The sequence below is a fragment of the Pyrgilauda ruficollis genome, unplaced genomic scaffold (genome assembly GCF_017590135.1).
Source record: "Pyrgilauda ruficollis isolate IOZ18807 unplaced genomic scaffold, ASM1759013v1 scaffold187, whole genome shotgun sequence".
NCBI classification, from domain to species: domain Eukaryota; kingdom Metazoa; phylum Chordata; class Aves; order Passeriformes; family Passeridae; genus Pyrgilauda; species Pyrgilauda ruficollis.
The window spans coordinates 181762-194818 of NW_024517762.1; the positions used below are offsets into that span (position 1 = coordinate 181762).

At 59.1% G+C, this 13057-nt stretch overlaps 3 protein-coding genes and 1 long non-coding RNA gene across 10 annotated transcripts in view; 2 read left to right on the forward strand and 2 right to left on the reverse strand.

Moving 5' to 3' along the window:
* The window catches only part of MAX (MYC associated factor X), a 2965-nt gene extending 2039 nt beyond the window's left edge, over positions 1-926 (reverse strand). The window contains exons 1-2 of the mRNA XM_041465208.1: positions 779-926; positions 574-600 (exon numbers count right to left, since the gene is read on the reverse strand). Coding sequence (XP_041321142.1) covers positions 574-600; positions 779-814 — 63 coding nt within the window. The 5' untranslated portion in view covers positions 815-926. The remainder of the gene's footprint in view (positions 1-573; positions 601-778) is intronic.
* A 26-nt stretch (positions 927-952) lies between these two features.
* Positions 953-2213, forward strand: LOC121352354. Its single transcript, XR_005954920.1, has 3 exons — positions 953-1091; positions 1906-1998; positions 2089-2213. It is a non-coding gene; the product is annotated as an uncharacterized LOC121352354 (long non-coding RNA).
* UNC93B1 (unc-93 homolog B1, TLR signaling regulator) lies at positions 1699-5934 on the reverse strand. Of its 7 annotated transcripts, XM_041465177.1 has the most exons (12): positions 5158-5934; positions 4446-4547; positions 4221-4362; positions 3990-4143; positions 3753-3914; positions 3561-3690; positions 3388-3481; positions 3183-3307; positions 2928-3110; positions 2585-2858; positions 2233-2351; positions 1699-2139 (listed from the first exon to the last, which is right to left on the reverse strand). In XM_041465177.1, exons 1-12 carry the CDS (start codon positions 5659-5661, stop codon positions 1873-1875), a joined length of 2256 nt encoding a protein of 751 aa, XP_041321111.1. In that variant the 5' UTR covers positions 5662-5934; the 3' UTR covers positions 1699-1872. The 7 variants fall into 7 exon arrangements, with proteins under 7 accessions (XP_041321111.1, XP_041321110.1, XP_041321108.1 ...); XM_041465176.1 differs by having other exon boundaries at positions 2585-3110; XM_041465174.1 differs by having other exon boundaries at positions 1699-2351; positions 2585-3307.
* Positions 5935-6783: 849 nt separating this feature from the next.
* On the forward strand, positions 6784-13012 carry LOC121352336 (aldehyde dehydrogenase family 3 member B1-like). The gene is made up of 9 exons (XM_041465189.1): positions 6784-7272; positions 9329-9439; positions 9527-9647; positions 9768-9853; positions 10048-10129; positions 10293-10679; positions 10861-11027; positions 11202-11301; positions 12393-13012. The coding sequence occupies exons 1-9, from the start codon at positions 7177-7179 to the stop codon at positions 12584-12586; spliced, it is 1344 nt and encodes a 447-aa protein (XP_041321123.1). The 5' UTR covers positions 6784-7176; the 3' UTR covers positions 12587-13012.
* The last annotated feature ends 45 nt before the right edge of the window (positions 13013-13057 follow it).

Consider the following 13057-nt stretch of genomic DNA (forward strand, 5'->3'; position numbering starts at 1 on the left):
CTAAAGAGCCCCGGATCCTCTTCCACACAACCCCAAGCCCCACTGGTGTCTCCCCCCATGGGACCCCCAGTGCCACAGGACACCCCCAAACCCAGCTGCCCCCCCAAAAGACATGACTCCATGGATCCCCTTCTGTGTCACAATCCCCAACCCAAATAAAACCACCAAGCCCAGAGGTGTCACCTCCCCAAGCCCAACCCTCCTCCCCAAAAGACCCCCAACCCTACTGGTGTCCCCCCCTTCCAAGAATCCCATCCCCACAGGGATCCCAAGCCCAAGATCCCCCCAAGCCCAGATTTCTCGCCCAAGATCCCCATCCCCACAGATCCCTCTCCATGTCACAGCCCCCCCAGAAGATCCCAGCCTCAAAGATGTGTTCCCCTCAAAAGGACCCCCAACCCCACTGAACGCCCCTATCCCCACAGGACACGCCCAACATGCCCATCTCCCCCCGGCTCCCCATTCCCGCAGTCCCCTTCCATGTCACCCCCTCCCCAAATCCCGCCCCCCTCACACCCCCGCCCACGTGCTCCCGATCCCGGGGGCGCTGCGGGGCGGCCCCCAGCGACCTACCGCGGACTGAAACCTCGGCTGCTCCTCCTGAGGAGCCCCGACCCGGGCGAGGAGGAAGAGGAAGAAGATGGTGGGGGGGGGCGCCGCCATATGAAGGAAGAACACACACAAACCAAACATTACCCCATTCCCAGAGCTCCTAATGTGGGGAAGAGCCACGGGGGGTTATCCAAGGGATTGTCCCGGGGTTGGGGGCCCAACTCACGTCGCTCTCCACCTCGATGTCATCGTTGTCGCTCATCGCTCCCGCCCGGGTGAAGCCGCGGGCCGGGCCGCGCCGCCACAACAACAGCCCGCACCGCGCATGCGCGGAAGTCGGGCGGGGGTCAATGATGGCGCCGGGCGACGCGAACGGTCGCGGGAGTTGTGGTTTGAGCGGGGAGATGGAGGCATCTTCCACGTGGCGGAGACTACAGCTCCCGGCGTACATCGCGCGGGGCAGCGCGTGGCACGCCGGGAGTTGTAGTCTCCGCTTCGGGAAGCGGACGCTGAGGGTGCGCGGCCGGAGGATGGAGGAGGTGAGGGCCAAGGCCATTGAGGGAGGGGGTTTATTGAAGGAAAATGGGGATGGGGTAGGTCAGGAAGTCTGCGGGGCCGGTCTGGGGGGCTGCAGACTGAGCTAGAAGGGCTCTGGGACAACCTAAAGGGGGCTGCAGGGTCTGCCTGGGGCGCGTGTGGGTCTGGTCTGAAGGGCTGGGCCGGTGTGGGAGGGTGTCCATCTGCCTGGGGGCTCCAGGGTAGCCCTGCGAGGTCTGGGGTTTGGATGCGGCTAATACGGGAGGGCTGGGGGTCTGCCTGGGGTCTGCAGGATATTGTGGGGGGCTGCAAGCCTTGCTAGAGGGTATGTGCATCTGCTCAGTAGTCTGTGGGCCTCACCTGGCGGGGCTTTGGCCAAATTTGGGAGGGCTGTGGATCTGCCTGGGGGGCGTGAGGGGCTGTGGATTTGGGTGTGGGGGCTCTGGGGCTGGAATGGGGGCCTGCAGGTTTCACCTGAGCAACTACATCATAATTTGGGGGGCTAAGGGCCTGCCTGGCCCACACAATTTGGGGGTCTCTGTACCACAATTTGGGGGCTTTAGATCAATCTGGAGCCTGTGGACCTGACCTAGGGGGTCCATGGGCCAGCCTGGGTGTCTGTCAGCCAGTGTGAGGGGATCTGGGCTGCTGGGGGCTTTAGGCTTAGCTCAGGGGGTTGCAAGCCTGGCCTGAGGGGGTTTGCAGAATTTTGGGCCCACCTGGGGGGAGCTGTGGAACCCCCTCAGGTACCAGGAGCAGGATGGGGCCCAGGACAGGCTGTCCCTATCCCAGCTGTTCCCCATCCTCTTTTGGCAGCTCGTTCTCCCTGGTGGCCTCAGTTGGGTGCCTGTCATCATCCTCTTTGTCCCCGTCACCGTCAGAGCCAGTCTCATCCGAGTTGTCCTCCAGGTAGCGGTATCCACGTGTTTTGTGGCGTGGGCGTGGGATGCGGGGCAGCCGGACTTCCATGTTCCACGCCACCTTCTGCTCCATCCACAGGTATGTCCCCACCGCCACCACCAACGTCAGCAGCATGATGGACAGCTTGGCCTGCGGCCCATGGAGTTTTGGGATTGGCGTGGGGGTGTGTCCCCAAAAAGCCTGGAATGTCTCAGAGTGGGCTGGGGCATATCTGGGACTTACCTTCATGGGCAGCCCTGACCACAGGTAGACAGTGAAGATGGCCAGGGCCTGCCACCAGTGGTAGATGGTGAAGATGAAGTCTTGGCGCTCCTTTTTCTTGTACAACATCCCCAGGAGGACTGTGGCAGAGACTGGAATCAGTGTCCCCTTCCTGTGCCGTGTCCCCTTGGCATGGGGGACAAACACAGTGAGTCTGTCCTATGGATCTGAGGACTGAGACCACAAACTCGTGGTGCCAGGGGACATGAGGAGAGGATGTGTGGAAAAACCTGGGACAACCCAGGCTATTTTGGGGACCACCAAGGCATTTTGGCAACAACAGAAGCTGTTTCAGGACCTTCCCACTACTCACTGCTGATTCCAGTCTTGTTGAGGGCACTGCCTGTGCCCCAGAGCGCGGCAATGCTGTAGAGCAGCGGCGCCTGCGCCAGGTACCGGGGCTCCGGCGCCCAGCAGAAGAGCGTCACCAGGAGCACAGCGTGGATGAAGGCTCCAGCCAGGAGCGGGATGCGCCGGCGCAGGCGCAGCATGCACAGGGCCAGGCTGGAGCACACCGAGGCGGAGAAGCCGTAGGCCATGAGGAGATACGCCAACCTCTCCAGCCCGAGGGCGCACACGCCGTAGTTCTGCAGCGAGCACAGGCTCAGCATCGCCTGTCCCCGCTCCGTCACCTCCCACCCCATCACGCGTCCTACCAGGGAAAATCCAGTGCAGACAAAGAGCACCTCGAAGCCGCTGTAGATGAACAGCGGGAAGAGGTGCCGCAGCCGATAGTCCCGCATGTGCTTGAAGGGCAGCTGGAAGATGTTGCCCCAGCCGATGCTGCGCATGTCGATCTCCTCCATGGGCCGGTACGCCGCGCCGCACAGCACCAGCACCTGCGGAGCGCCGTCAGGTGAGGTCCTGCCATCGTCCAGCCCATCCCTGTCCCCTCCCGCCCCGGCGCTCACCACCAGCATGGCGAGGAAGGCGGCGGCCATCAACGCGCTCTCCACGATGATGAGGCTGACGCTGCGGGGAAGGCTCTGCAGCACCGTCTTGTTGAAACCAGGCAGCGTGCCGTGGCTCAGGGTCCCTGCCAGAGGGGCACAGGCCGTGCTTAATCCCAACCAGGGGGCTCCCGGTGCTGCCCTGCGCCCCGCCCCGCAGCCTCACCGCAGTGCTTCACTGCAAAGAGCGTGTGGTTGAGTTGGTAGAGGTAGTTGTTGAGGAAGAAGACCATGGGCATCTGAGCGCAGACGAAGCTCAACTAAAGGATGTAGAGGAGGGCACGCTCAGTGCTGCTGGCGTGGTGCCCCGCCCATCCCAGCCACCCCACCAGGGCTCACATGGAAGCAGGAGTAGAAGATGGTCTGGAAGATGATGATGTAGGTGTTGCAGGCGTCCCGTGGCGCCCGCTGCCTCTCCCTCTCCTGCTCCTCCTTGTAGTTAATGTACTCGTAGTACTTCTGGGCCATCCTGCGTGGAGCAGTGGGTCAGCTGGCACCCCGTGCACGCCCCACCCACGCCCCGATGCCTACCGCATGATGTAGGTGCCCATGGAGGCCCAGAGGGGCACGATCACCATGCCAATGGCCACCGCGGAGGGCACCAGCGTGTAGTAGCGCTCCCAGTAGTTGCTGGAGACGAAGAGGGCGTAGATGCCGACCGCCAGGAACATGGCCCACTTGGTGCCAAAGAACCTGCCGGGGCAAGGAGCGGAAGGGTGGGTGGCCATGCCAGGGAGCCGTGCTGGCCGGGGCATGGCGGGGCCGTACCTGATGAGGATGGGTGTGTAGAGCAGCGCCGCCACGGGTGTGACATTGATGCCCATCAGCACCTTGCGGTCGATGTCCTCCAACCGGATGTTGCTGTACTTCACCTCCCGGTAGGTCTCATCATAGTGAAGGATCAGCTGCATCTGCAGCAGACCTGGGGGGGTCCAGGGGTGGTCACCCCATGGCCTGAACACCCTGAGTTATTCTGGGGGTCCCTGGGGGGTCCCATACCCAAGTAGACGCTGTAAGTGAGGGTGCCAGCCAGGCTGGCAGCCACCACGTTCTTGATGACACCAAGGCGCTTGCGGCGAAAGTACTTCTGCTCCTCCTCCTCCTCATTGTAGTCAGGGTTAGCACCCACAAAATCATCCAGCTGTGGGTGATTCCAGCTGTCACCCCTTGGGGATGGCCACCACGGGCCTGCTTCCCCCCCACCAGGTGTCCCCCTGGTCTCACCTGTGAATCTGTCCCCTCGGTGCCCAGCATGGCACTTGGCACTGTCTTGGCCACATCCTGGCAGCCGTCAATGTCCTTCTCCATTGGTGCTTCTGGAGGGCCCTGGATGGTGTCAGGGTGGGAGGGACCATGTTGGCACCTCAAGTCTTGCACCCATATGTTTTGTATCCCTGTGACCTGCACACACAGACCTCATGCCCAGCACGCCCAGCCCTTGCACCGCTACATCCAGCACCGTGTTCCCATGTACACGGCATCCCCAAGCCCTGAACCTCTGTGCTCTGCACTCCCAGATCATGCACTCGTGGTTGCACCCCTGTGTTCTGCACCCCTGCACCTTCAGATCCTGCACCCCTGAATCCCGTGCCCCCTACCCAGAAGTGCACCTCCGGGCTCAGCACCCCAGCCTCCTCACAGCCCCTCCGCCCCGTCACACCGACCCCAGCCCTGCTTGCCCGTGCTGGAGCTTCTCGGGGCGGGGCGGGAGCTTCTTCCTCTTTCGGTTAGCACGGGCGGGACGGAGGTGGTTAAAGGGGCCGTTCCCGGACCCCCCCGCCCCGCTCCCAGACCCCCCGATCCCTGCCCACACCCCAACCCGCACAGCACCCTGACCCCCCCCCGCACAGCACCCACTGCTCCCCCATCGCACGGCACCCCAGCCCTAGTCCCCTCTGCTTCCCTGTGACCCCCCCAGCCTCCCCAGAGCTCCCACCAGGCCTCGGCGTGGGTGCTGCCTCCTCGGGGTGCCCCGTGGCAATGGGTACTGCGCCCTGCTGCTTTCGCTTCCCCCTTCCCGCTCCGGGGGATGTGCCAGAGTGCCTGGGCGGGGGGACATCCCAATCGGGAGGTGTAGGGCACGTGCCTGCCCTGGTGTCACCCCAAAGCTGGGGCCGGGAAGGTGTCCGGGTGCGTGGCACGGTGGGGTGCCCCGGGGCAGGGCGAGGGGACTGCTGGGCAGGGCGGACGGGGTGACATCTCCAGGGCAGGATCTGGCCCAGCCGGTAGCGGGGGATTCTTGAGATGGGACTCTTGGGAGGGTGCTGCCTTCTGCAGGATAGGGGGGATACACATGGAACAGCCCCAGGAGGGTCATGCAGTGGGGCAGGGGCAACACCCATCCTGAGGGTCCCCCACATCCCAGGCAATGGGAGCCACCCTGGGGTGCTGGAGCAAAGGGCCTTTCCTGGGAGCAGGATGAGTGGAGTCTATTGATCATGGAACCCTTGGGAAACAGGATGAGGGTTGTTGGTGGGATCCCTATGGGTTAGGGTAGTCATGGTAGCAGCATGGTGGGTGTCTATTGATCATGGAACCCTTGGGAAATGGGATGAGGGGTGTCTGTGGGAACCCCATGGATCAGGGTGGTAGTCACAGGAGCAGGATGAAGGGTGTCTGTGAGGTCCAAATGGGTCAAGGTTCATGGTGGTGGTGTGGTGGCCATGGGAGTTCCACCATCCCAAAGGGGAGGTCCCATTCCATCCTATCCCATTCCATCCTATCCTATCCCAGACCTTGTCCCCACTGCCAGCCCCATGGAGGCGGGGCCCAGTCCTTCCCGCCCCTGGCCATGGGGCCCGGCCCCACAGCATTTAGGGACCCCCACCCCAAGCCTCAGCAGTGCCTGCCTGGCCTCGCGCTCCTCCAGCTTCCACACAAGCTCCCAGGTAAGCACTGCGGGGTCCCCAAAACTGGCAGTCCCTGCATGGCGCCCCTCTGACACCCCCCCCATGCTGGTGGGGGCTGTGGGGCACAGGGGGTGTTCCCTCAAGGAAGGGTGGGTGTCTGGGCATAGGGAGGGAGAGGGTGACAGATGGGGGACTGCAGCTCTGTCCCCCGGGTTTGGGGGTGTCTTGTCCCTGAGGTCCCCATAGGTGACCCTAAATCGGCAGGGCAGCCTGGGCAGGTCAGTGTCCAGAGGATGGTGATTATCCCGGGAATCCCAGGCATCTCCCAGGGCCTCCGGCAGCTGCCCTGGGCTGAGTCACCCCACATCCAGGACGGCCCCGAGCACCAAGTCACCCTTCAAAGGTGCCGCGAGTGACTCCTTGGGATCGAGCCGGCATCTCCAGCACTTCCATCCTGGCATAACCCACGCAGTGTCTCTCCCCAGGGCCACCACGCTCTCCATGGAGACCGGCAGCTCCTTCCAACAGCTTGGCATGCAGCAGGCCCTCGAGCCCCCCAGGCAGCAGCTCCTGGGCTACGGCAAGTGCAGCAGCACAGGCAGCGATCCTGGCAAAGATCCTGGGAAAGCTGCTGGGTGCAGTGGAGGCAGCGGGATCGGGAAGGGGCTGGTGCCCATGGTCTGCAGCACTCCGTGGTGAGAGCAAGGGGCTGGGGCAGGAGGGAGACAGGGAGGTGGGCAGGTGTGGCAGTGCCAGGACAATGGGGACCCCAGGTTGGTGCTGGGGGAAAAGTCTGAGGTCTGTGAGCCACCATGTCCCAGCATAGCCCAAGGGAGAAGACAGGATCTGCAGGGAATGGTGCTGTGTTGGGCTGCTCCCAGCAGCAAGGGAGACAGATGTGTGTGGGCTCCCTGCGCTGTCCCCAGGGAATCTGGAGTCCAGTTTGATGCTGGAATGGGGTAACATGGATCTGGGATGACATGAAGCTCTGGGGAGGTAGAATGGAGCTGGGTCCCCTCTAACAGCCTCGTCCCTGCAGTGGGAACCCCTATGCAGGGCTGGTGAGCCACCTGCGGGCATCCTGGCTCTCTGGGAAGACGCGGCCCATGGAATACCGTGTGGCACAGCTGGAGGCTCTGGGACGCTTCCTGGATGACAAGAAGCAGGAGATCCTGGAAGCCACTGAATTGGATATGGGCAAGGTAAGAGGGGCTGGGAATTGGGGGCCACTGGCATCACATCTTTGAAGTCCTTCATACTCCCTTGTCTGGGTATTACATCCTTGTGGGGGTCTGGGCACAGGGGTGTCCCTTCCTTGGCATCCTGATTCCCCCTTGATGTGCTCCCAGGCTAGTGCATCTGTAAGTGCTGGATCCGTGCAGATCCAGGAATAGTGGAGGGACTGTGCTGTTGATCCCATCCCTGGCTGTTCACCGACAGGCAAAGGCCCTGTCGGTGAACAGCCAGGGTGGGAGTGTTTCACACTCTGGTCTGCATCCTGGGGGTCCATGTGACTTCCACAAGGGTGACATCCTGGGGTGCTCCTGGCCAGCCCGGCACGCCCGGGATTACTGGCATTATGCAACGTGCTGGCACTGCACATTCCTCCCAGGGCCTCCAAGGGACTGGTTTCACTGGCACGGTGGCATGGGCAGGGCTCTGGCTATGGCTCAGGGTATTGTGGCATGCCAGGAGCTCCTGGATGATCTGCTGGTGAAGTGGGAGCATCCGCACTATGAATAATTCTAGTGGTTGCACCTCATCATCTCTAGAAGCGTTCAAGGCCAGGTTGGATGGGGCTTGGAGCAACCTGGGCTAGTGGAAGATGTGTCTGCCCATGATGGGGCGGAATTGGATGAGCTTCAAGGTCTCTTCCAACCCAAACCATTCCAGGATTCCATGAGATAATCCTCACCTCTTTCTTCAGCATCAGTGAAGGGGCCCATGCCCTCAGCGATGTCTTTCCACGTCCTGCTATCTCCCAAGGCTCCTAATTGCCTTGTTTGTTGGAGGCAAGGCCTTCTCCTTCAGCCAGGCCTTGATAGGCATCAGCGCTCTGAGTGTGTCCATCATCTTTCCTAATTATGCCTAATTAGATCCGGTTGTCCAGTAATGAGCTTGTTATGCAGCTGGGCCCTCATAGCTAGATGGACACTTCACCTGCTCTTACGTAGCTGAGGAGGTGTCTCACCTCCAGCGGTGCCGGTTCCTCACTGGTGCCGATGATTGTGGCACTTGGATGACCTCAGACTTAATGTCCTATCTCACAACCTTTGTATCCCATCAAAATTCTTAATGAACCATCATCTTCCTTATCCTGGTGATGCCATAATCATCCTGGGTTGAGAACGGCCCCGTTGCTTCACTCCATTATCTCATGTGCCTGCTGAGCCCTCGCTTCCAAGAGGGTCCTCGCACCTCCTGGCAGCTGCATTTAGGGGACCTGAAGGTCTCTTGGTGGTGGAAGATCCTGGGAATCAGCAACAAGCCTTCCCAACCCCAAAGTGGTGTGGGGATGGGAGGAAGACTCCAATCCAGGGGTGGTTTTGGGTTGGAGGAGTCCAAAATATGATGTTGCAGCACAGGAGCTTTGCTCCCCCTGCTCTCCACAGTCATGAAGGGGCTCCACTGAGCCTGCTGGGCTATCCCTGCTGGAGTCTTCACACTTCTCCTGCAAGGATGATATGATCCCAATCTGTGCTCCACAGCTATCGAGAGGACCCACTTCTCCATCACAAGGGGTTTAATTAAGCTGTGGTTCTTATTACTTCCCTTTAGTCAAGGTTTTAAGACTTTGACTAAACTTAAGACTAAAAGGTGCAGCTTTTGTCCATGGGCAGTGGAAGGGAGCTTGGGGCTTTGTTTCCAGCTTGAATATCCAAGTGGTAAGGATTCCTTCCACCAAGACCAGCTCTTCAGGAGCTGTGGTGACATTGCTTGGGTATCCCTTTGGCTTGGGGCTCTGTTGCCAGTTCACAGTGCTCAGCTCAGGAATTTATTAAATACCATGAAAATACTCGATTTTGGTTTTTTTCCCTTCTGGCCAAGTAACTATTTTTATAAAATTTCTGGGTCACTGATATTCCCCAGGAGTTACAGGTGATGGAAACTTCTGCTGAAGAGATCCTCCTGCTATTCATGTTTGGAAGAGGGGAGAGATGCCTCTTGGGGTGATGGGGTTGGGGTGATGGGGTCTGTGTTAGTGTGTCACTGATGGGATCAGTGTTGTGGTGGCACTTCCATGATGTCTGTCCCCAGCCATCCTTCGAGGCTTTCTTCAGCGAGATCCTCCTCTGCAAGAATGAGCTCAATGTCACCCTCAACAACCTGTCCCACTGGATGAAGGACGAGTATGTGGACAAGAACCTGGTATGAAGGAAGCTCTGGGGAAAGGGAAGTGGGGGAGAGGGATTGCTGGTGGGGAAGGCAGTGCTGAGGTCATGTTCTTCCTCAAAGGTGATGCAGCTGGACTCTGCCTTCATCCGCAAGGACCCTTACGGGGTGGTGCTCATCATAGCACCCTGGAATTACCCCATCCATCTCTTCCTGGTGCCCCTCATTGGGGCCATCGCTGCCGGTGAGCCCAAATTTCCAGTCCCATGGCCTGGAAGTGCCAGGGTCTCCCCAGGGATCTCATCCCCAGAAGTGGGGGCTGTCACCATGTCACTGTGCTGATGTCCTGTTCCTCTTCCCCCAGGGAACTGTGCCATCATCAAACCCTCAGAGATCTCCAAGAACACAGAGAGGCTTGTTGCTGAGACACTGAGCTGTTACCTGGACAATGTGAGAAGCCGTTCTTTCCTTGTCTGTTGTTCCTTGACTATGGTGTTCCCAATCCTGCCTCACACCCACCATCCCCACATATCATCTATGTGCAGAACCCCCTCCCTCTATCTTCAGCCAATGTCCCAGATTCCTGGCATGCTGTTGGTGGGGGCAGATGGTGACACGAGGGGATTTTTTCTCTTTCCTTGCAGGACTGCTTTGCTGTGGTGACTGGCGGCGTGCCGGAGACCACCAGGCTGCTGGAGAACAAGTTTGACTACATCTTCTTCACTGGTATGTCCCATGGGACAGAGCAGAGCCCTGCCTGGATGTGATGGAGGATCTGTTGGAGGATCTGGGATGTGTATCTGAGGTCTGGTGGGATCCAGTGCCAGACCCCAGAGCTGTGCGATGGCTGTGGGATTCCCACCTCAATCCATGTTTTCCCTGCCCGCAGGCAGTCCCCCGGTGGGGCGGATCGTGATGACAGCTGCTGCCAAGCACCTGACACCGCTGACGCTGGAGCTGGGGGGCAAGAACCCCTGCTATGTGTCCGACACCTGCGATGTGACCAACGTGGCGCGGCGCGTGGCCTGGGGCCGCTTCTTCAACGCGGGCCAGACCTGCATCGCGCCCGACTACCTGCTCTGCACCTTGGAGATGCAGGAGAAGCTCATGCCCGCCTTGCGTGAGGCCATCACCGAATATTTTGGCCCCAACCCCCGAGAATCCCCGGATTTTGGCCGCATTGTCAGTGACAAGCATTTCCAGCGCCTGCGGGCGCTGCTGGGCAGCGGGCGCGTGGCCATCGGGGGACAGACGGATGAGGCCGAGCGCTACATCGGTGAGGCTTGGGGGTCACTCGCATCTTGATGAGCACATTGTGGGGTTTTCAGGGGGTCTGCATACAGAGGGGAGGCTCTAGAGGGAAAAGAGTTTTAGGGATCCTTAAAAATGGGTCCTGAGGGGAGGTTTCATCTCCGACCTCTGTGCCCGGCTGACACTGTCGGGTTTCCTCTCCGCAGCTCCCACGGTGCTGGCAGATGTGCTGCCCTCGGACCCTGCCATGCAGGAGGAGGTCTTCGGGCCCATCCTGCCCATCGTCGTCATCGCCAACATGGATGAAGCCATTGACTTCATCAATGCACGGCCGCGGCCATTGGCTGTCTACGCCTTCTCCTGCGACAGCAAGGTGTGTCTGTGGGGCAGAAAAAGTGGGGAGGGAAGTCAGGCACTACCTCCACGAGCCCTCGGATGTGCTCTGAAGGGTCTTTAGAGCCCAAACACTTTGGGAACATCCGATGGGCAAACTGGGTAATGTTTGCCAAGTGCAAGCCCCTCATCTACCTTCTCTCCTCCCCCCCAGATAGTGAACCAGGTCCTGGAGCGGACGAGCAGCGGTGGCTTCTGTGGCAATGATACCCTGATGCACTTTTCAATGACCTCTCTGCCCTTCGGAGGTATTGGTAGGTCCAAAATCCCCATTCCTGGCCATTGGGAGCCAGATGGGATCCGTGGCCTGAGCCATGGTGAGGAATGTGAGTTTCTTCCTGCAGCCAGTGTGGTTCTCAGCTGGATCCCTTAATGTCCCTCAGGAGCCAGGTTGTACCTTCATTCCAACTTTTAGGACAAAATAGTAGGAAAAAATGCTTATGAAAACCTGGAGAACCTCTTACAGGATCTTGGAGATCCTTCTTGGGGAAGAAGAAATATTCGGTCTCCAGAGGCACCAATTTTTGCTTTCTCAGGTGAAAACTGAGGCTGCTTAGCCCTGGGCTGTGGGTGCAGCAAGGTCCAGGGAAACAGGAATACAGGAATGTTGTTTCCCCGAATACTTCCCCATGACTTAATCTCTTCCCAAAATATTTCTGGGATAAGTCCCTTCATTTGGTGCTACCCTTGCTCAGCATCTCTGTCAGGGCTGGCACCTGAGTCAGACATAATGAAACACCCAGACAATTAATTCCTCACCTGCCTGTGGCTCAGGGAACAATTTTTTGTACTTCCTATTCCGTAACTTATCTTAATTGGGAATGATTCAAACCAACCACCTTCAATTATTAGGTAAAGCCCCTTTAGAGCAGGTGAAGGGGCTGAAGTCATTGGGGTGAGATGGCACCAAAGCTTCCACGGAAGTCACTGGCCTCTAAACCTCCAGTTAAACCAGCCACAGGAACTGGGAAAACTGGTGTTGCCAATGTGGCTCCAGGCTTTTAGAGTTCCGGGAAGAAGGTCAAACAGCTCCAACCGTGGGGAGATACGGTGGAGCATCATGGAGTGAAATCAAGACTTGCAGAACCCAGCAAAGCTTGTGTACATAAATGGAGGTGGATAGAAAGGAGATGCTAGGGCCTCCAAACTGCTGAGCTGCAGCAGGATTGGCTGGACTGAGCATCCATATACCTGGAGGAGGCACTGGAAAAATGGAATTCCTCCGCCATGTCTGTGCTGCTCAGAAAATCCTGTAGGTGTCTTTTCCCCTCATTTTGATGCTTGGAAAAGGCATCATCAGGAGCAGAGTCCTGTCCTGAGCATGGACCTGTCCTGTGTATTCCAGGGAACACCGGCCTGGGAAAATACCACGGGAAGTTCACCTTTGACACCTTCTCCCACCACCGGGGCTGCCTGCACCGGAGCATGGGGCTGGAGACGCTCAACACCCCGCGCTACCCGCCCTACACCCAGCAGAAGTTGGGGCTCCTCACGACCACCTTCGAGGTGAAGCGCAGGGGCACCTGCACCCTGCTCTGAGGCTGCCGTGCCCTGCTCTGAAGATGCCACGGAGTCAGTGGGAAGGACTGGGACTGTTCTGCTCTCCCTCTTCATCACGCTCCCCACTTCCTCACCGTGTCCTTTGCCTCGCTGGAGCATGTCAGACAGCCGGGATGAACATCCTCTCCTGCACCCTTGTGGCCTCTGCTCCAAACCGTTTTCCAGGACACAGCTGAAATGACCAAAATATTTTTCTTAGTTCAAACTTTTCTTCCTGGTGGAGAAGCGCTCCCATCAGTCCCATCTCCCCTCACACGGACTTTTCCTTTGGAATGAGCCTCTCCTTCCCCTGTTGCTCTTTGCTCTGTGTAACTCTGCCCGTAGTAAAGACTTTGCATCAAACTCTCTCCCAGCCTCTCTTTGTCCCTCCCTCCTCTGGTTTGGGGGGTGCTGGGAGGGGTTGGGGGGCGTTTCCCAAGAGGTTTTAGCCGGAATGGAGGTGTGGCTGGG

Bases quoted from the DNA above. Each gene is read 5' to 3' on its own strand.
- UNC93B1 (XM_041465172.1), bottom strand. From the start codon at position 5,661: ATGATCAATAGACTCCACTCATCCTGCTCCCAGGAAAGGCCCTTTGCT. The intron at 4,548-5,157 runs GTGGGAGCTCTG...GACACCATCCAG, and splicing joins AGCACCCACGCCGAGGCCTG to GGCCCTCCAGAAGCACCAAT. The intron at 4,144-4,220 runs GTATGGGACCCC...GGACCCCCCCAG, and splicing joins CACTTACAGCGTCTACTTGG to GTCTGCTGCAGATGCAGCTG.
- LOC121352336 (XM_041465189.1), top strand. From the start codon at position 7,177: ATGGAATACCGTGTGGCACAGCTGGAGGCTCTGGGACGCTTCCTGGAT. The intron at 7,273-9,328 runs GTAAGAGGGGCT...GTCTGTCCCCAG, and splicing joins CTGAATTGGATATGGGCAAG to CCATCCTTCGAGGCTTTCTT. The intron at 9,854-10,047 runs GTGAGAAGCCGT...CTTTCCTTGCAG, and splicing joins TGAGCTGTTACCTGGACAAT to GACTGCTTTGCTGTGGTGAC.